The following is a 21,676-nucleotide window of genomic DNA, read 5'->3' on the forward strand; positions in this document are numbered from 1 at the left end:
AGAGACAACTGGATGTTTGAAGAAAAAGTAAATCATAAGCCTGAAATTTTTAAGGAACGAGTATGAAATTACTGCTAAATGTGCAATTTAACTACAGATTCTGGAATAAAAGTATTCTGAGAAAATCAGAAAAAAGAGGTCAAACTGGCAACGTGAGTCTGGATCATGCTCATAACCAGAATTCTATATAGTATGGGCAGGAACTTATTACATAACAAGGAAAATATTGTGCGTGGCAAAGTACACAAAGGTACTGATAGTGAAGGTATGTCATTATTTAATACCAAATTGTCTTGGAATTCTTCAATGTGAAGCATTTTAATTCACGACAAAACATCTTTCCATTCAACTATGCATTTATGCGATTTAAGTGATCCCCTTTACTTCAATCTTTATACGCAGATGACCAGAGGAACTGAAGATCTTTGAAATGTTTATTGTAACACACGGTTAATGGTAATCCATTATAATGCGAAATTAATTACTACTCAGTCATTTGTCGTGATATAAATTCCCTAGCATTACCGTACGTCATTCACAGAATACTTAGATTAGAGTACATACACGAAGATGCTTAATTTTAAATACTATCATTAACAATTTGTATTAAAATATTACTCAAGGGTTTTAAAAGTTACATATAGATACTTAAAATAGGTAGGCAGATTCTACCCTGCGAATAAAGGGAAACGCTTAAATTCAATTTTCAAATGAAGGAAAAATTAGACGTCCCCTTATTCTCATTCTTTGCCTATACATGTTTATCATTGGCTTCATCTTTTTTTTGTACCATTACCTTTTTCGCTTAATATATTATTTTTATTGCTTCTTTATTTTCTTCTACTTTTATAAAAAAAATACTTGCTGTTATCGTTTTCTTTTTTTTTTCATTATTTTGCTATATAAATTATCGACTTCTTTAATTTCTTTTCCCACGTGTTATGCAACAGTTCCTTTGTCCTATGCGATATTTTTTACCTTACCTTTTCTCTTGGTGGTTTATTTCTTTCTTTTTTACTACTTTATGAACTAATTCTTGATTTCCTTTTTTTATCCCATTAGGTCACAATGCAGTTCTATAAATTTTAGTTTTCTCTCTTTTCTTTGTCCTTTATATTTATTACTTACATCAAAAATTTTACCAATTAATTCAGGAATTGCCCATATTTGCATCTGAATATGACGATTCATTAAACCTAGTGATAATTAACTATATAGATACCAAGCTATGGTGTGTCCGTGTTTATTTCTAGAATCTTTCACCAATTACTTAGATTATTAAGAGTAATTATGGCAAAAAATTGACCGCATTTCGTTAATAAATTCCTCTCATATTTTTCAAAACACGGAGAAATCTAGATATGATAGTGATAGTTGCCTTTAGACTGTTAGACAAATCTTATATACCATTGTTTATTTTCTGAAATATTCACCAATTTTACTTATTAGTTAAGGACAGTTGTGGCAGCAAGAACACCAAGATTCGTTCCAAATTTCCCCTACTTTCTTCGCACCTTTCATTAAACCTGGATTTTTTGCCTCTTTGTAGTTTGTTCGTTACATTTTCAACTCTTTCTCTTCAATTTTTTACATATTGCATAGACAATCCTGTATAATCACAGGGTAAGTGACTCCAGCTTTGATCTATATATTATTAAATTAGGAGACGCCAATCATAGTCAGTCAGTAAAGATCACCATGAACTTTTCAAGTAATCATTTTGGGAATCTATCAAACGTCTGCATCACTTCCCATTAGTAAATATCTGTCACCTGAACCTGCAAGAGGGGAATGAATACTAACTATTTCCCTGCGTCATGAATGCTTTATAGATGATTTCGATCACGTATACCATCAGAACTCTGCTTACGAAATTTCTTCACAACAATTTATTAATTATAACAATAGCTGAATATATAATTGTTCTGTAGAAATAGTGATGTACTATTTAGTTGAAGCTAGAGTTGCATGAGAACTGCGTTGCAGCAAGAAAGGCGGCTCTGAAATTCGAAAACTGAAAGATGCTTAGATATAGAGACTACAAATTAAAAAATCGATTAATAAACAGTGTGTTCTATGTAAAATTATAGGGATTTAGTATCCTAAATTTAGGGAAAGTATTTTTTTGAAATTTAAAAATTCAGCTTTAATTGCTCGAAAATCGATAGCGACCGTAGGTAATATTAAAAATTTTGTTTGAACATTGTACCCGATGATTTGTAAATTGATAATATTCAATAATATACAGGACTGCCAATAAAGAAAAATTGAGTGTTAAAGATTTCAAGAGAATCGTGTTAAGAACTTTCTTTAAATGCATTGAAAACATACTCTCAATAATCTTCATTTTACTCGATCTTGAAAGCTACAAGTAAATTAATTCCAATGATGTACATAATATATAGTAATGCCTCTTATGAAAAAGCCATGTTTTATTATCCCAAATTAAATTAATACATTGTGTTCATTTACTGATCAAATTTGTTCATTTACTGGTCAAATATGTGGTCTAGCCTAAGCCTAGAAGCGTATTTGATTCACACGATCCACTCAATTCGAGTGCATTTAAATCATGTGGACCAGTGGTTTACTCACAGAAATGTTACTTGGATTCCTTCTGTATTGATCTAATTCTTAGGTAGACGCAAATTGCCAGTAAAGTTAACAAACTGATGCAAGGACTTTGTCTCTGAATCTCAAGGAAATCGGGAAACTTCGAATTAATACAGTACTTTCAATGGCAAAGTCGCACATAAATATACTACTTCCATTAGAATCCTGATCGAGCATGACTTGTTTACTTGAGCCAAATAGTACTATCGCAATAGGTACAGGACTTTTTACTTTGTTTACATTTCCACGTTAGTCATTAAAAGATAAAATTTACAGTTATGTACTGTCAAAAAAATCAACAATAATTTCAACATTGTTGCGTGGTTCTGAGTTTGAGTATTTCACGCATATCATTTCGATGAAGTCAAAGATACAATATATCATTTTTTATATAAGCTTAAACGGCTGTTAAGCATGTAGAAGATCGGAATGCTAATGAGAAATTTTACTGTATACGCATAATAAACAAAATCACACACTCTCGTTTTCCTTTGTAAATTCACCAGATAAGCACCATTAAGACTTCAGACAACTAGGTCGCAAATTACCTTAACGTGTATGGCTGGCTTACAAAGCATGAAAATCCGACGTCATTTTGCTGATATGGATCAAATTGATATTAGTGTTAAGAAGTTCAATTTAGTTTAAGTTTTTTTTTTTTTGACAAATTTGATCACCTGGTTTAAATGGATACAAATGCCTACTTATCTATAATAGATACCATAGACGTGACAGCATTGCTTCAACTCTCCAAAAAAGCTGATCTGCAGCCAAAATCCGAAACAAAAGTATATCGTGTCTGACCCTTTTTGACGAATCTTATTTATTATCCAATAAACTTTAATGAGGAATTGAAACAACACGAGCAACTAACAACATTTATTATTTGTTTCAGAGACATGTTCATTCTTATCAAGTCCAAGTGTTGGGACTCTTAAGGAGAGAACCTTATAAATGAAATAAATGAATAAACGAGAGGTTTAGTTGCGATGTTTTAGCTGCAACGAAGACTTCATTATTGCCGAAAATTTAACGGGAAAGGTTCGCTTTTGTTTTGAAGACAATGAGAAAGTGAGGAATGATGCCGGAAAAACCGAACTCATTGCCGTGCTGCCAGAGCAACAAGTCTTTGTCCTCATTAAAGGACAGTAGTGACAAGGACGCAATTGGACAAATTAACAATAACGTGATTATTCCTGAAAGGGTGAAGAACCAGTATATTTTTCCGAAGCGTCAGAATGTGGATTTGGAATTTGAGAATTTGACTTTTAGCTGCACCAGTTGGTCCGTGACCAAATTCAAAAAAGGTAATTAATCATATTTTGTTTTATTTTGAGAAACCTAAAAAAAATCGCACCAAAAATTTCGAGTGATTCATAAGATTTGTGGCTTATTGGGCAAAGTGAATCCTACTACCTATTGTTATTGAGGAAATTTTCGATTTAAATTAATGGCTTTCGTTCGGTTTTATTAAAATTCGTGGTGATCTCAATACTTCTCATGATTGAATGGTATATATTGTGATCGATTTTTGATATGATCGACAGCTAGCAAATACTCGAATAAAGAGAAATTATACACTTCACAATTGCGAGCTAAATATTTAATCAGATTTGTTTGTTTCTACGAAATTACAGCGTAAGTTGATTTTTCAAGAGTAGAAGATTTTAGCTGGAAAATTAAATTATCCGCAATATTTTTCTCATAACTGAAAGGTAAACTAAACATTTTTAAGCGGGAGCCCTATTAATGCCAAGGTAAAAGAAAAGAAATTTTATGCGCCTGAATACAATTTTTATAAGGAACTTAATGGTGGAAATCATATTTTACTAATTCAGAACTATGGAATTCTTCGAAAAAATTATCTGTAAAAAAGGATGTTTATTAGAAAAAAACTCAAGTAGTCGTTGAAATTTCAGCGGTATGTCTTAGATGAATTCAACTTTTATCTATTATCAGTGTCAGATTCTTGATGACGTATAGTAAAGGTAAATTAATCGATGTTCTGCGGTTCACCGCTTATTACGAGTTTTTTTTTAATGATTTCTCTTTATTTTCCTGTTCGAAATGTTTGATTTCTTTGAAAACAACTTTAAAACATATTTTAAAGAGAAATTCAACGATGCAATTACATTTCCTACATAATAAATGTTTTTATTGTTGTTTAAAAGAAATTTTATGGAAACTTTGTATATTTCGCATATGCAAAGGGAGCTTAAAATCAGCATTCCTTAAATATAGCACTTGATAGAAATTTCCAAAAAAAGTGCTTCAGAAATGTTTCCAGGGAATCCACAAATTTTGAACAGGAAAACATTACACATATTTTTTTCCGTAAAACACTCTGTAACTAAAACGGCGATGGATATTAAAATCTGAATATAACCATTAAATTTCTTTAAAAATTCCTTCATGGGCATAAAAGATTCGAATCTCACGCACTAATATAATTTTTTCTCCTTCTAAATAAATTTGTCCTAATTTGATCACAACAAAACCAATTATTTGGAACTTTCTTTAAAGAAGCATTAAATGCTCCATCACCTGCAACACTTGGCAACGCAGCTTATGCCAATTAATAATTTTGAAACTTGGCAATCCTTGCCAGACTTATAAGCCTATCAAACAAGCTGGCCGTATAGGCTTGACAAAAAGCAGCGCACTGTTGCTGCCGCTCTTTTGTTTGTATTTACACGCAATATTTAGCTGGTATACCGAGTGTCCCAAATTTAAAACGAAAATGCGATGAAAAGAGTCTGTAGGCAAATCTTCATGTTCTAATGCTGAGTTGGGGGTTACTCTACTACTAAGCTCAAGTTATTAGCAAACACTACATGACACGTTTGAACAATAAGCTGAACTTGCAGATAAACTCTTCTAAGTATATTGGTACAGATGTTTATTCAAATATTATTTATTAATTGGAAAAATTCCGAATAGTTAACAAAGAGGAAATATATATGAATTTTTATGCCAAAAAATAATTTCTAGCAACACGTCCTCAGAATTGAGTTATTTTGATTCTCCAAATAAGACAACGTTTAGAACGTTTTGGATTCGCTTCTGTTCAAAAAACAACAAAAAAATTCATAGATAATGAAATATGTAATTTACATAACTCAAAGCGTAATCTAAAGTGACAATAAATTAAATACTTGCGATATTTATGACGAATTAACTCTCTAAAATGTGAAAATTATATTCTACTCTATAATGTGGTGTCATGGTGGGGTCATGTTGTATGATGTGATCATCGTCACATTTTTATTATATTTATGATATATCTGCGTATAAAATTAACAATATATTCGTGGCTTAAAATTACGTGGTAGTCGCTTCAATTACAAGGAAGGAAGATTGAAAAGTAACAATACTCCCATAGAAAAATCCAAAACTGATAAATTCAGTTATATTAAAAATATACATCACTAGGTTATCGCTTTCGTGTCAAGATGAGATTCTCAAAAAAACAACCTATTTAAATGCAACCCTTTTTCCACATCAGCATATCATTTTTATTATATAATATTAGCTTTTTTTGATAAAGATCCTTGAGTTCTCGATATCAGACTGCCATCATATTTCATTCGAGATATGTAGGTGCGACACGCATCAAAAATAAGCTGTCAGCAAGGAACTCAACAGCCACCAATTGGGATATCTTTAAAGAGGAATCCCCAAATGCTCGAGTTTTGGCAAACCTTTTGGGCTACGTCAAATTAGTTTGCGAGAAGCGGAGGGAGAGTTGCAAGCAATTCGGTACGAGCATTACCCAGAAGCCTGCGTCTTTGAAAAAGCTTATTTAAAAACCCCCACGCGGTGATTAAGCCTTTATGATATACAGGACAGTCATATGGTAAGGTGGCCCATTGAAGAAAGACCCAACATGTACCAATGCACGTTTAGTTTAATAAGATTCAGAGACAATGGAATAACTGGGGTTGCGAAAGACTCCCACCAGAGTACTGGAGACTTTGCTTATTGCCCCTGGACCTGTCGGTCAAATTCGAAGCAATATGAGCGACATATGCGCGTGCAATTAAGTCTAAGTATGAATGACTAGATATACACATCTAGTCATTCTGGCATATGGGACTGAGAGTTGTGGTGCACCATTAATGCATTGCGGAAAGTTTTTAATAACAAAACCGAACAGGCGATGGTTTACATATTATTAAGGAATATTTGACACACCATAAAACAGAAATACTTTGTGGTTAGTGGTAGCAGGAGCAATAATGGGCTTCTTAATTATCACCATTAATTACATTTGTCAACAAAACGTTCTGGCCAACTATTTATTATGAAATTCGAAACGTCCATTCTTACCATTTATACACAAATGGCGGAACGGTGTAAAGGTATCTTAATATTAATTGTCGATCGATCATACAAAAACGAACATATACCCAGATGTACTTAATTTTTTTTTTACTATGCTAACGATCTTTCTCTTGATATGGAAATATGGGTCATCAACCATTAAATGCTTCTTGCTGACATATGTCCAAGTGAAATCTGGGCGCTCACATAATTTCAAGTTTGCTCTTATGCTAAGACTGTAAGCTTTTTGGAATAGCAAAATGCGGCATATTACTATGATATCTTAATACCCAAAACCGGCTAAAATCGTGAATGACAATTAAATTACTATCCGACAACTAATAATGCATTACCGCGTGTGGGTGTCAGTACCGCGGCATGACTACTAGTAAGATATGCCTATTTATAAAACTTATACGCTACTTTGTATTACTTTCAGTAACGACCGTTTAGCATCAAATAATAACACGTGCCATAAATTAATATATATTTAGATTATTTTATTACAGCGAAAATCCATATATCAGAAAGAAGCTCTTTTAAATGTTCTCAACGCAGAATTTGGTTTTATTCAGGCATGCTTGAAGAATTAAAAATGAGTAGGAGGCTGAGCATAACTAAGAGACAAAAATAAATTAATTTTAATTTAGCTTTGATGTTCATAGAATTAGTCTTAATTAATCATTCTCAATTTATAATGCGAACATAGATTTTTCTTGGAAACATTATAAATCATTTGTAAATAGCAAAATTTACCGGCTAAAGGTCGCAATTATACAGGGTTGTCCACTAAGCGCGCGTCGGACGATTACGGCCCTATTTATAGTTTTTTTTGAAAATTCTTTTCACAGTTATATGTACAACCTTATAAGGTACTTTTTAAAAATATTTCCATTTATACAGGGTCCGTCAAAAAAAAGATAAAACAAAAAATATTGTTTTTTTTATTGGAACACCCTAATTATTATTGCATTTTTGGATTCTGCGTTCAATTTTAATACAAGTTTATTAATACGTTGACATTCTTAGAATTAATAATTTTCAAGATATGCGCAATTGAATGTTGAAAGTGACAGTTACTGATGTTTGCAAAATTGCAAATTGTTAACAAACGGAAAGGTATTTGGGAACCCTTTTTCGTCACAATACAATAGAAGATCCGTATTTTAGTATGGTATCAAGCCTTACTTAACACTTTCTACAGGGTGTCCACAAAAATAAAGCCAACTTGAACATCAAAAAATGGTCAAAACTTAAACTTTAACTATAGATACTATATATATATATATAGATAGATAGAATTATAGATACGTCCATTATATTCACATTATAAATTAGAATTAGGGATGTACAGCCCATGCATAAACTTGTACAACAAAATTACTCAAAAACTATGCAACTTTAATGTAGGTAATTAAATGTGAACATGGGTTCTTTTTCGATGTAGTTTTATAATACATCAAAATAATAGTAGAATCTCATTTGAATTTTTTAAGTTTTGACTATTTTTGGATGTTCAAGTTGGCTTTATTTTTATGGACACCCTGTAGAAAGTGTTAAGTAAGGCTTGATACCATACTAAAATACGGATTTTCTATTGTATTGTGACGAAAAAGGGTTCCCAAATACCTTTCCGTTTGTTAACAATTTGCAATTTTGCAAACATCAGTAACTGCCACTTTCAACATTCAATTGCGCATATCTTGAAAATTATTAATTCTAAGAATGTCAACGTATTAATAAACTTGTATTAAAATTGAACGCAGAATCCAAAAATGCAATAAAAATTAGGGTGTTCCATTTAAAAAAACAATATTTTTTGTTTTATCTTTTTTTTGACGGACCCTGTATAAATGAAAATATTTTTAAAATGTACCATATAAGGTTGTACATATAACTGTGAAAAGAATTTTGAAAAAAACTATAAATAGGGCCGCAATCGTCTGTCGCGCGCTTAGTGGACAACCCTGTATATGAGAACATTAATATAATAAAATGGATAATTAATGTTTTGTAATTAGAAACTATTAAATGAAAAATATCACTTAAACTTAACATAAAATAAGCGAAAATTCACTATTTTACACGTATCATTAATTGTGCTATCTGCATTTTTTACATCTTCCCAACACCAATTGACAGTAATAAACTCCAATTAACTATTCGCAAACAAAATAGTCTGATTATAGTATATAATAAACAGTATTCCAGAAATGTTTAAAAATATATAAGGGAAATATACAAAAATACGAGTTATGAGGTTAATTCATTTTTTATTCGTGTTTCAAATTTTCTATAAATGTTGAATTAAATGTGTCATCTTTCAAAAATAATTGAGTTGAAATCAAATACATAGTAGAGAAGTAATACATGTAATTAGCTAAACAAGTCATAAATTACAACCACGTAAGTTCGGAAACAAGTCATTTGGTTTAATAATTTATAGAAAATCCTATGTTTTTTGGTATAAGTCCACACCGATTTGTTATGAAATTAATGTATTTTGCAAATTTTTCCGCGGATAATTTTCTCCACTCCAAGTTAATGACTTCTAATAAATTATCTTTATTAGCGACGTGATGAGACCTCCTATCTTCCTATGAATATCATCCCATAAGTTCTCAATAAAATTGTGATAGGTGATTATGGTAACCGCTTTACCACGTTAACGTTATGATCTTCAAACCACACTTTAACAGTTCATCATTGTCCTGTTGAAATATCCGCAATAACGCATTATTTTCCTCCGCAAAGGGTAACGTGTTGTTGGATAGTATTCCCATATCCACATATTGATCCATCACATTTGTAATTCGAACAATTGGACCTTAACGTGATGTTGAAAAACATCCCCACACCATAATCCCACCGCCACCATGGTTAACTGTAGGTAGTTGATATTTAGGATCAAACCTCTTTCCTGCAGAACGCTTTACAAACTTATTATCATCGGTGCTAAAAAGCAGAAATTTATTCTCATCATTAATCAATATGTTGTTCCATTTTTGACTTTTCCGCGGTAAATGTTGGCGTGTAAATGTAATTCGGTTCTTGCAATTGTTTGGAAAAATTAAAGAGTTTCTTTACAGAACGCCGTCTGAGCAAACAAACTTCTACTAATCTACAATTTTACCATACTTCTTTCATTATATTGGTTTATTATTTTTAATACTGTTCTCCGATACATGTTGAAACAATCAGCAATATTTATCATTTTTTCACCTCGTTTATGAGAATCAACTATTTTACTTTTCAAATCCAAAGATAATAATTTTATTTCAGACATGATTACAAAATGTCAAAAATACCTCAACAACACACTGCTAACATAGTTTTCATCGTCCAACAACAAAGCAACTCTGCTTCCAAACTTAAAAAAAAATTATTTCAATTTTTTTTAACACTATGAACTAATTAACGGCAAACTAGCATACAGGGAATTATAGCATAAAATCTGATGATATTAGGTGTACAACTTTGCTTCCGCCGTTTTTGAATAGATGTATGTAGCGGTAAGTAATGATCGAAATAAATAACCCCATGTGGGCATGCAGGAGCCTTGGGCACCTGTTAACATAACCTCATAAAAATATTAGTCTATTTGTGTCTTCATCATAAAGTTATTCGCAATTGAAAATGTCAGTGTACGAGCCAAATTCTCGTCATTTGCGGGAGGTTTTACTTTTCTGCTTCAATATGAAGAAATCTGCTGCTGAGGCTCATCGAATGCTCTCAGATACTTATGGGGAAGCCACTATTAGTGAAAGGACATGTCGTGAGTGGTTTCAGCGCTTCAAGAACGGTGATTTTCACGTCGAAGACCAACATAGCGGTGGAAGAAAGAAGGTTTTCCAAGATGCGAACTTGGAAGCATTACTTGACGAAGACTCGTGTCAAAGTCAACAAGAATTGGCACAATCATTGGGAGTGACTCAACAAACAATCTCAAAACGCCTCAAAGACATGGGAATGATTCAGAAGCAAGGATATTGGGTGCCGTACGAGTTGAAACCAAGAGATATTGACAGGCGTCTGTTCGCTTGTGAACAGTTGCTTGCAAGGCAAAGACGGAAGGGATTTCTGCATCGTATTGTGACTGGGGACGAGAAATGGGTTCATTACGATAATCCCAAACGCAAAAAGACTTGGGGATATCCCGGCCATGCTTCCACGTCGACGGCCAAACCGTCTATTCATGGTTCCAAAATCATGCTCTGTATTTGGTGGGATCAACTCGGCGTAATATATTATGAGCTGTTACAACCAACTGAAACAATCACAGGTGCTCTTTATCGAACCCAATTAATGCGTTTGAGCCGAGCATTGAAAAAGAAACGGCTGCAATACAACGAGAGACATGATAAAGTGATTTTGCAGCACGATAATGCTCGACCCCATGTTGCGCAAGTGGTCAAGAAATACTTGGAAACATTGAAATGGGAAGTCCTACCCCACCCGCCATATTCTCCTGACCTAGCTCCTTCTGATTATCACTTGTTTCGATCCATGGCACATGGGCTAGCTGACCAACACTTCCGGTCTTATGAAGAAGTAAGAAATTGGATAGAATCGTGGATCGCTTCAAAAGATGTCCAATTTTTTCAACACGGGATTCGTATGCTGCCCGAAAGATGGGAGAAAGTAGTGGCCAGCGATGGACAATACTTTGGATCCTAAAGGTATAATTAGTTTTTTACAATAAAATCGCGAAATTCGGAAAAAAAACGGCGGAAGCAAAGTTGTACACCTAATATATAATAAATTCTCAACTGTAATCAAATGAAGACCACAAACTATGTTTCCAATATTTTAACCACTTCCTATTAATGTTTCCAAACTTTTGTGAAGTACTGTATGTCAATATTCAGTTTTTCCCAATTAAGAAAAAATCTTAGAAATACTGACAACAATGCTGAAACCAACATCCGGTATATGCTGAGCTGCATACTTGCAATATACATATGTACATATTTCTTCTTCGATAGCAAAAGTACAGTGTTGCCGAGTTTTATTTGTAGCTTTGCAACTTCACTAATCGTGACGAATTTTTAACAGTACCAACGAAGCAATCTCGATTTTCATAGCATCCGTTGATAATGAAATTCAATTTTTTTACTCATACAACGTTTTCTTAGCTAATTAATCCTGTGAACATGATAATTTCCGACTACAACTTCGCTGAAAAATCGACGATTTCTACCATTTTTATAAAATTCAGACATAATTAGAGTTTCTGTTGCAAAAAGAAAGCACATCTACCGTTGGATACCAACTCAAATGTTTACACGGATATTTCCCAAGTGGAAAAAAAATTGGATCATCTCAAGAAAAAAAACTGTGTATGTTTTGACTTTCTCTAATGTAAATACAATGCAAACATGTGATCTCCAACTTTTACCCAACGTCAAAACACTGTTGCCGAATTGTTGAAATCAGGTTTGCCCTCATCTTATGCCAATATTAAGTAAAATACGTACAAAAAAACTATGTATTTTACCGAATCTACAATACTTTTATCGCGGCTTAGAGTTGATTCTTGAATCCAAATTTCGAAAATACATGATTCAAAAATCAGTCAGAAGTGCTGAAAGAGCGGCTTATCTTTCAAGAGGACAAGTAAGACTAATAAGTTAACGAACAATATGTAATTTCTCCGTATCTGTTTAGAGGAAGAAAGTAACAAAAAAATGCATAAAACTTTATTTGACTTGACTGATATGCTCGATTCAAAGGTTTGGTCAATTTAACATTTTTCATAGTCTCGGAAACCAAAAACTATTTGACAACGCCGTTTACGAAATGTTAAAAATTCCCAAAAATACCACCTTTTTTTAATTTAATCGACTTTGTAACTCTCACCGATTGGAAGATGGCAATAATGAGCACACCTAAATGAGATACCATGTATATCTAGTAAGTACCTGGCAATACAGGGTAGGTCAAAGAAAATTTCGAAATAAAAATAAGAACAATTTTTTTTTAGTTAGAAGGGGGGTTGTCTCACTGCTTTTTCCATCCTTTGTAGTTTCAACCCCTTCAATGCAGAGGGACTAATGCGTTTTCTTATTGTAATGAATGATAGCTTGTCGACTTATTAACGTATATCTACAATTAGCATAAGTGGACGACGCTGTCGATGTTCACGTTTGAGGTTCTACCACTTCATTAATGTTTTAAGCAATTTAATAATAACTATGAACAAACACTATAACTTTTAAATCATTTAGATATGATGGACAAGTATAATGTTTCGCATCAAATATAAAGGACAATAAGGTTGGTTATTGATTTTCTCGGAAAAAGCATCAAATAACAAATATGCTGGTTATAGGTCTTCTACGGAAAAATCTTTAATTACCAATAATTGTTTCGTCGAATTAAATAATGTATCATTATTATTTTACTGTAGTAGACTTTCCCATTAAACAAAACGCTTTAAAAACCGCCAACACACCATATGAAATTGAGATTAATCCAACAACTTTCCGTTTCTTTCGCATACCGGTGAAATGAGAAATTTTAAAGTCCATAAATTATTTATGGTATTACTATTGTTGTTGCGACTTTTTACGTGAGTTCTTTGAGATCATCTCGTTTTCGTTTTTATTACAGAAACTAAAAATATTCTTCATGGAGTGTCCGGTAAATTCAACTCTGGACAACTGTCCGTCATCATGGGGCCCTCTGGGGCTGGAAAAAGCACTTTACTCAACATCTTGGCGGGGTACATGTAAGTATTTACTAATGCATTTTAAGACATAATCGGATGGCCTTGTTTATTGAAGGTTTCAAAAGTGATTTGAGATTAAAGTGTGTTAAAAACAATAACTGCATAACTCAAGGCAACAATTTTTCTTTGTGCGGTAAACGCAACGATAAACTGTAAAAATAAATGTTCCCCATATTTTCAGGTAATGTTTACAACGAAAATGCCAGTAATAAGTAACGGATTAATTAATTGCCGTTATCAGCGCAAGCAAAAAATGCTTTAGCATTTGTTCATTTTTATAAACAGGTCGATCGAATTTCATGCAATTTTTCCATAATTTTCTATAAAAAGATTTAATGCTATGCACCGTTCAAACTTCAAACTCTTTAATAAATTCTTGAATATTCAATAGAGCAATTTGCGTTTTTCAAGCTCTTATGTAGGGCCAATGTCGTAATAATTTTACCAGTAAGACAATTCCAATGGAAATGGAGAAATTGACCAATGAGAAATTCATCGTTTCTTTGATAATTATTTGGTTACTAAAGTAACCAGAAACTTGATGTTTTCCTCATTCAACACAATTATGAAACTTTCTTGCGACCATAGAAATTAAGCGACTATACTTAATAGCAGGTGCGTGTCTATCTTATATCTCAACAATACGAGTTATAAAAACTTTAGTTTCATTCGGTTTACTCGAAGTTTATTGCTTTCTTTGAAATTTGCAACCGTTACGCTTTAGCTATTGTTCTCGAAATTGCTATTCTTCGCCTATATAATCATTGAAATTAACCACATCCAACTGTTATTTACTAATACCACAAACTGACGTTATTAATAAAACTAAGTTATTCTTCGAAGAACTTTCAACATGCTTCAGCTGGTTCTTGCCATAAGTCACAGTATAGAAATTGCGTATTATTCCTAATCAAGAAAAAGCAGTAACTGAATGACTTATTTTTGTCCTCTCACTTAAGACCCCTGAATTCTTTGAACGCATTTTCTACTGTTAAATTTTACAGAGATTTAGGGCAAATTTACATTTTGCAATTTTTTAATTTATCACTCATTGGTGTCAAGTTTTTTATATAAATCGCTATACCCATCTTTCATTAGTTTTTGAATAATATAAAGCTTCGTACAGAGCTGAACTCTTCACCGCACAAGAATAACATAATGAACGCAGAATGAATCACTATTTTGAAAGCGGCAACAAACCTGTAAAATTTACGTTTTTTTTGTTCTGTGTTGGGTTCGTTAGGTCGGATCTAGAAGTTTTAGGATTAAGAAGAGCACAATTTCAATGTTTTTAAAGGAAACTTTTAAGTAATGCAAATTAAGGTCCGGAAACCTACGAATCACAGTGAACAAACAATACACTTTCATTAGAGTTATCGGTTTTTAGGTCGTCTGAACCTCAATTAGGCCATATTTACAATAATTAGAAGAACTATTTACTTCATATTTGGAATGCCAAAACTTTACTTTTTCATACAGAAAACCCTGACTACTGAACAATTTACTCCCAAGGTTGATTTTCCTATAAAAATCTCGATACCAACTTCCAATTGTCGAGTAACTAATGAATTCGATATAGAATTAATTATGCTTTCAAAGTCACTGAAGCACGGTAGTGCATCTCGTTTCTCTTTTATCGCTTTCAACTTAATTTCCTATTAATTTCAGAACGCGAGGAAGTGCTGGTACAATCAAATTAAACGGCATAACCCGAGATCGCAGACCACTTTTCCCCAAACTCTGCGCTTATATTCCTCAGGATGAAGAACTGAGACTCGGACTAACAACGATGGAGGCCATGACTTTCGCAGCCAATTTGAAACTGGGTTATTCAGTTTCCAGTCAGTATAAAAAACAGCAGGTCAGTAATTTTATAATATCTAAATTGCATTCGTCCTACTTTCAGTGTTTAGAATAGTTTGTCCTTGGTGTGTATCACAGTGGAAGAATGGGTCAGATGATAAGTTAAGAATAAGCGAAGGTTAACAATGCTGCAATTGCTGATAAGATAATATACACTAGTTTCTACCCTATAATGTTCGGTTGGAAAATCGTATAGTTATAACTGGACTTCAAAACAGGAATCGCAGCAAAATTCTGACGAAACGTTATCTTTTTGTACTACAGCTTATAAATGTACTACTTAGTATGGTTTCTTTAAAATCACATAATTTTTAAATCTATAGTGCGTCCCACTTATCGAGCTCTTACCTTTATCAGGACTCAACATTTTAAAACTTTAGAGTTACTTAGAAAAAACTGAAGTAATGTGAATTAACACATTACCTGAAAGTAAATTTTGGAAATTGTTACTTACCTCAAAGTTCAAGGGAAGCAACCCAAAGCAATCTGAAAAATGAAAAGAAAATTAATTAAAATGTTACTTTATTTCAAGTTCAAACTACAACATCGTACAAGTTCAACGTCGATGGTTCACATTTAACAGTTTTAATTATAGTTTTGAAGAGGCGCAAATTGTCGCTGGACAAAAAACATTATTTTTGAATGCTAATATTTCGGTTAAATTAAAAAAAGCATTTATTTACTTCCAATTCAGATTAGTTTAGACTCATAAAATCCCACAATGGAAAAACTAGAATAAACCAGTTTTTTTGTATTATGTTATATTAATGCGGGTGTTTAGGCAACGGTAGATAATACCATTATTGTCGTTGGAAATTATTGTTAACATTATATTACGGCTGTTGTACTACTGCCCTCGTTTCCTCGAAAACCGTGACTCGACTGAGTTTTGAAATTTGTTCAGGTCAGAAACCCCAAAAAAATAAACTAAAAAAGAAAACAATTCAAAAACTCCTGGCCAGTCCAAACATGACATCTTATGGTTGTTGCAGGTTGCTGAAATATTAGCTTTACTAGGTTTGAGTCAAAGTCATCATACTCTCACTTCCCGCCTATCTGGAGGTCAGCGAAAAAGACTAGCAGTTGCACTGGAATTATTGAGCAACCCACCCATTTTGTTCTTAGATGAACCTACCACGTAAGTGAACATTTTTCTATTATGTAGATATGTAAATGGTTTGGTGCGCAAAAAATAAAAGATTTAGAAAGTGGAATAAATAATCAATGTTTTACATGCAAATGAAATATAAATTGAGCCACAGCATGTAAGCTAAAGATCTATGGATGAAGTCACCCAGGATCAGTTACGGTGTTGGTGATCTAATTATCTGATGGTATTACCAGCCTTTTTGTAACTATTAATAGAATTGTAATCAGGAAATTCTAGCACAAAAAACCACTTGAAAATAAACGAAAATATAACTTTCAAGTGTAAGTAAGTAAACGCTAATAAGTACTTGTTCAAGGTCTTTTAATTATGCAAGATACAAAAATCGATATAAAGTGACAACTAAACTATCGATTTATGATAAGTAAATGTCCCTAGACTTCTGTGAAGAAATCCATCCTTAATGATTTTAATTTTTAAATTCCTAAAAACCATAAAGGAACACGCCCGGGGTCCGTGTAACCAATTTGCGATATGAAACAACGAAACTCCGAAACAAGCCGTAATTACAAGAAAATAATAGACATCAACGTCATTGCTTATTGTAATTAATAGTTCCCTAGTAAACGCCTAATAAATGATATATTTCAATGTATACGGGTAACGTTCAAGTAAGCTCGATAGAACAGTTAACAATAACCGAATTTTGGAATTCTACAGCCCAATTTTAAATGTAGGCCACACTTCTCTAATAAGAGGCCTAAATTATAGGTTACGAGATCTTATACAGTAGACCACCCCTCTCTAACACGATAGATACGATCCGTGTTATACCTATGAATCCGTGTTGTACGAGTCATTTATTATAGATTATACCTACAAATACATGAGCCACTTATGGACCTATATATACTTCCTCTAGATGAAATCGGGCTTAATTACCCAAAGATTTATTTTTCTGAAACTTTTTTCCTCAAATTTAAGTTACATAAACCATACGATGTAAGTTTTTTCAGACACGTTTAATGCGTGTCCCAAGTAGAAACAACGGGAGGCGACTCCTCTAAAAATGAATTTCCCCCAAATTTGTGAAGCACAATAACGTTTAGTTCTACCAGCCAACAGCTAAATTAATTATTAAAACACAATGAAATCGTAATACCTGGCTCGTTCTTTTACCGCGTTATACGAACACGATCATAAGTTTTCCGCCGTGTTATACGAATCCGTCTTATATGAACCTCTATTATAGAGGGGGTCTACTGTAATTGGTTGCTTTTGAGCCAGACAAACTGACTACAATGAATTTTGTAGTCGGTTTGAAACTTGTAAATCTAATAAACGTCTGGGGAAAATCATCACACGACTGAAACATACCGCAACTCGAACGTGAAATAACTTCTCAACTATTCTTTGTTTTTTTGGACAAAAAATCAACTTACCGAAGCGTCGTTTTTGCTAAGGATTTGCTGCGATCTGGATGCAATGGGGCACCCGCCTGTCTTCCCGTTTCGTTCGCGAAGAAATTCACACTAAAGTTTGGGGAAGTTTATACGGAATTACACGTTAATTTTTTAGAAACACGATGAGTATCCGTTTGAGACTGACCCGGGTCGAAAACAGATGAAAATGGCGTCTTCAAGTGTTAATTTTTTTCATTTGACAGGAGTATGAAGTTGCCAAATACGCTTTGCAAACAAAAGAATAACACTTTAGTCGGTACTAAAATAATGATTCCGCGCCTTTTTCCGCTTCGCTTGTGAAAAATATCAGATTTCAAACGTTTAAACATTTTTACGGAATTACGCGTTGATTTTTTAAAAACGTACCGAGTATTTATTCGAAACTGAGCCAAGACGGAAATGAATAAACAAGACATCTTCAAAATTTGATTTCATTTGACAGCAGTATCAAGTCTGGCAACAAAACAATAACTTTCGGTCGAAACTGGTGATTCCGCGCCTTTTTTTCTTTCACTCGTAAAAAATATTAAACTTGATTTAAATTTGAAATATAAATTTTTATTGAAAGAAATTTTGTAAAAAAAAACGGAAAAGTTTATATGAAGAAATCGAGGGGTAACGAATTCTCTTGAACTCATCCAACTTCAAAACCCAACTATCCTTTTATTGAAAATGTTTACAATTGAGGTTATAATTATTAGGAGAACTTTCAATTTTCTTTTCAGCGGCCTGGACAGTTCATCATGCACCCAATGCCTCTACTTATTTAAAAGATTGGCTCAAGAAGGGCGCACGATAATTTGCACCATACATCAACCTTCTGGTAAGTTCAAGAACTTAAATTAACGCTCAGTTACATCCACTAAAACCTTACAGCTTTGCTCTTCGAAATGTTTGACAAGCTTTATGCCCTCTCAGAGGGAAAGTGTATATACGACGGCCTTAGCAGACAACTAGTTCCTTATCTCAATGATTACAACATCAAATGTCCTCCCTACCACAATCCTGCAGATTTTTGTAAGTCTAATTCGCGCTTATATTGTATATGACCATTTCTGTAATAATTATTATACATACTTATAGTGATAGAACTAGCCTCTGGCGAACACTCAGTAAACCTGGAAGCTTTAGCTAATGCAGTGAAACAACACCAGCATAAAGAAGTTATTGACACTAAAGGTGGGGGTGATTTTGATATGAGAAAGTCCCTTGAAAATAAGTGTTTTAGGTATACGAAAAAAGAATATATTGGACCTGAAAAGCGATATCCCTTCAATAGTACCCGCTCCAGTAATAATGCAGTTCTTTCTGCTTTACAAAAGAAACATGCTGGAGACCAAAAGAAATTGGGTATAAAAATGCCTCCTCAAAACCCCTAATACGTTTTAATTAATCAACTCTTATAGCTGTACCCCATGAACCGGATTTTGGCCCACGTGTTAATAGGCCTACTCTTCGGGTACTTGTACCGCGGAGTTGGGGCTAATGCCAATAAAATTCTTGCCAACTACATCTACCTCTATGGTACGATGTTGCTCAACGTCTACACAGGGAAAATGTCTGTTACGTTATCGTGTAAGTAAACGTTAGATATGTCTCACTAAATATCATTATTACATCTGTTTAATGTTTAGAAAATATTTATTTTTGCATGTTTTTGATGAGTGGGTAAAACACAAATTACAATATTTGAACTTTGGTCAAAATGTTAGTGTTTATTGGAGATAACTGAGAACAGCAAAGACCTGGATTAACACGAAAAATGCGACTAAATAATGCTAAAGTACATTTTATAATATATTCGCAAATTAATTATTAGTTTGCTTTATTGCCATACGTAACAAGTGCAATGTAAAACCCGCTTTTAATTTAATTTCTACAAAATGTTTACTCTCATGGTTCTAATTAGTGCAAATATAAAGTGCGGCGCTTTGATAAGTTCTTACACATTTTTTGTCTTCCGATCTTATACTCGACTTTGCGTGTCAATTTTATGCGAATTTTAAAACAATTTATAACGTTTTGAACTTTGAACTTGGTTGCTCACATGTGTGAGTAACAATGAAATATGAACTAATGGTTTATCGTGTCTTTGAACGTAGTTAATTAACATTTTAAAATTATCGTGCTTGCATTAATGCTCTGAATCATTCTTAAAACCGCAATAATAATTTTTTTTATGATTTCAGTTCCTTTGGAGATGAAAATCCTCACCCGAGAACACTTCAACCGATGGTACAAGCTCTCCCCATATCTATTATCTGTGATATTAATAGAGATACCATTTCAAGTATATCTGATATCTATTGAGTAAAAATTAGACTAAATGCAAAAATTTACAGGTCCTGTGCACATGGATTTATATCGCAATTTCCTACTACCTGACCAGCCAACCTATAGATTACAGAGCTTATCATTTTGTCTTTTACGTCACCATTGGAACGCTATGTGCTCAATCTATGGGATACTTTATCGGAGCTACTACATCTACTAAAGTAAGTACTAAAGTAAATTTCTCCAAATAAAAATTTCACTTTAACATAATCATTTCAGATTGCAGTATTCATAGGTCCAGTCCTGGCCTGTTGTTTTTCAGTTTTTGGCTTCTGCCTTCGACGTATGGACACACCTTATTTCTTCAGGTGGCTGTTCACCGTAAGCTACTTCAGGGCGGCGTTCCATGGAATGGTGATGTCCGTCTACGGGTTCAATAGGGCCGACCTACTATGTCCAGAAGAAGAAATGTATTGCCACTATGAAGATCCGTCTAAGTTCCTAAGGGAAATGGACATTGTCAATGTGGATCTCGTGTCCAATATATCCTTGGTGGTATTCATTTGGTCATTAATGCACGCAGCAACTTATTTGACGTTATGGTTTAAGTTGAATAAACGCTAAAATTTGGTTTTGACGTGATATTGCCTATAAACTGCTGTGATAGTGATATAGTCGAGATGTATGCATAAGTGGCCAATATATCAAAAATAGTATTCTTCATAAATTAATGGAAACTTCTCCGATTCTAATATAGTAATACAATAGATTATAACGTAGGTCTTATTTTTTTAATTACTTTATTTATATTCACAAGATGGACGTACATAAATTTGGCTAAAATGAGTATCTTCTATGTTCGTTTGTATTTCAATAGATTTGCGATATTAGGTTAATCTGTCATAAATTATTATTAAGTCTTCCTAGTCAGCTTTAGAAGAATTTCCATAATTATCATATGTAGGCAAAAAACTAGTTGTATGACATAATTAATAAATATATTTTAATTTTTTGATCACCAGATCACTTTGATCCTGTTCACATTAAAAGCCATCAATCTATACATGGTAATAACCGCTTTACTTGTCTAGTGGTATAAACCTAAATGATCATCCTTGTGTGAAAATGCGAATAAAATATCTCAAAAACCGATCAGAGGTATAAACAAAATTTTAAAAAGCGCAAAGTTTTGACTTCCTATATCTCGAAAATGAAGTATGCAAGTATATACAGGATGTGTTTGAAATAACATTCAAACTCTTCAACATGTTGCAGGTAATTTTATGGGTTATATTTTTTATT

General features: G+C 33.2%; 1 protein-coding gene across 1 annotated transcript; it reads left to right on the forward strand.

The window, feature by feature from the left end:
• The first annotated feature begins 3,508 nt into the window (after positions 1–3,508).
• LOC136412922 (ATP-binding cassette sub-family G member 1-like) lies at positions 3,509–21,149 on the forward strand. The gene is made up of 12 exons (XM_066396178.1): positions 3,509–3,920; positions 13,549–13,666; positions 15,335–15,527; positions 16,522–16,667; positions 18,826–18,923; positions 18,977–19,117; positions 19,184–19,279; positions 19,329–19,450; positions 19,507–19,675; positions 20,290–20,390; positions 20,443–20,595; positions 20,654–21,149. Exons 1-12 carry the CDS (start codon positions 3,692–3,694, stop codon positions 20,996–20,998), a joined length of 1,911 nt encoding a protein of 636 aa, XP_066252275.1. The 5' UTR covers positions 3,509–3,691; the 3' UTR covers positions 20,999–21,149.
• Positions 21,150–21,676: the final 527 nt, after the last annotated feature.

This window comes from Euwallacea similis, chromosome 13 (assembly GCF_039881205.1).
Source record: "Euwallacea similis isolate ESF13 chromosome 13, ESF131.1, whole genome shotgun sequence".
In the NCBI taxonomy this organism is placed as follows: Eukaryota; Metazoa; Arthropoda; class Insecta; order Coleoptera; family Curculionidae; genus Euwallacea; species Euwallacea similis.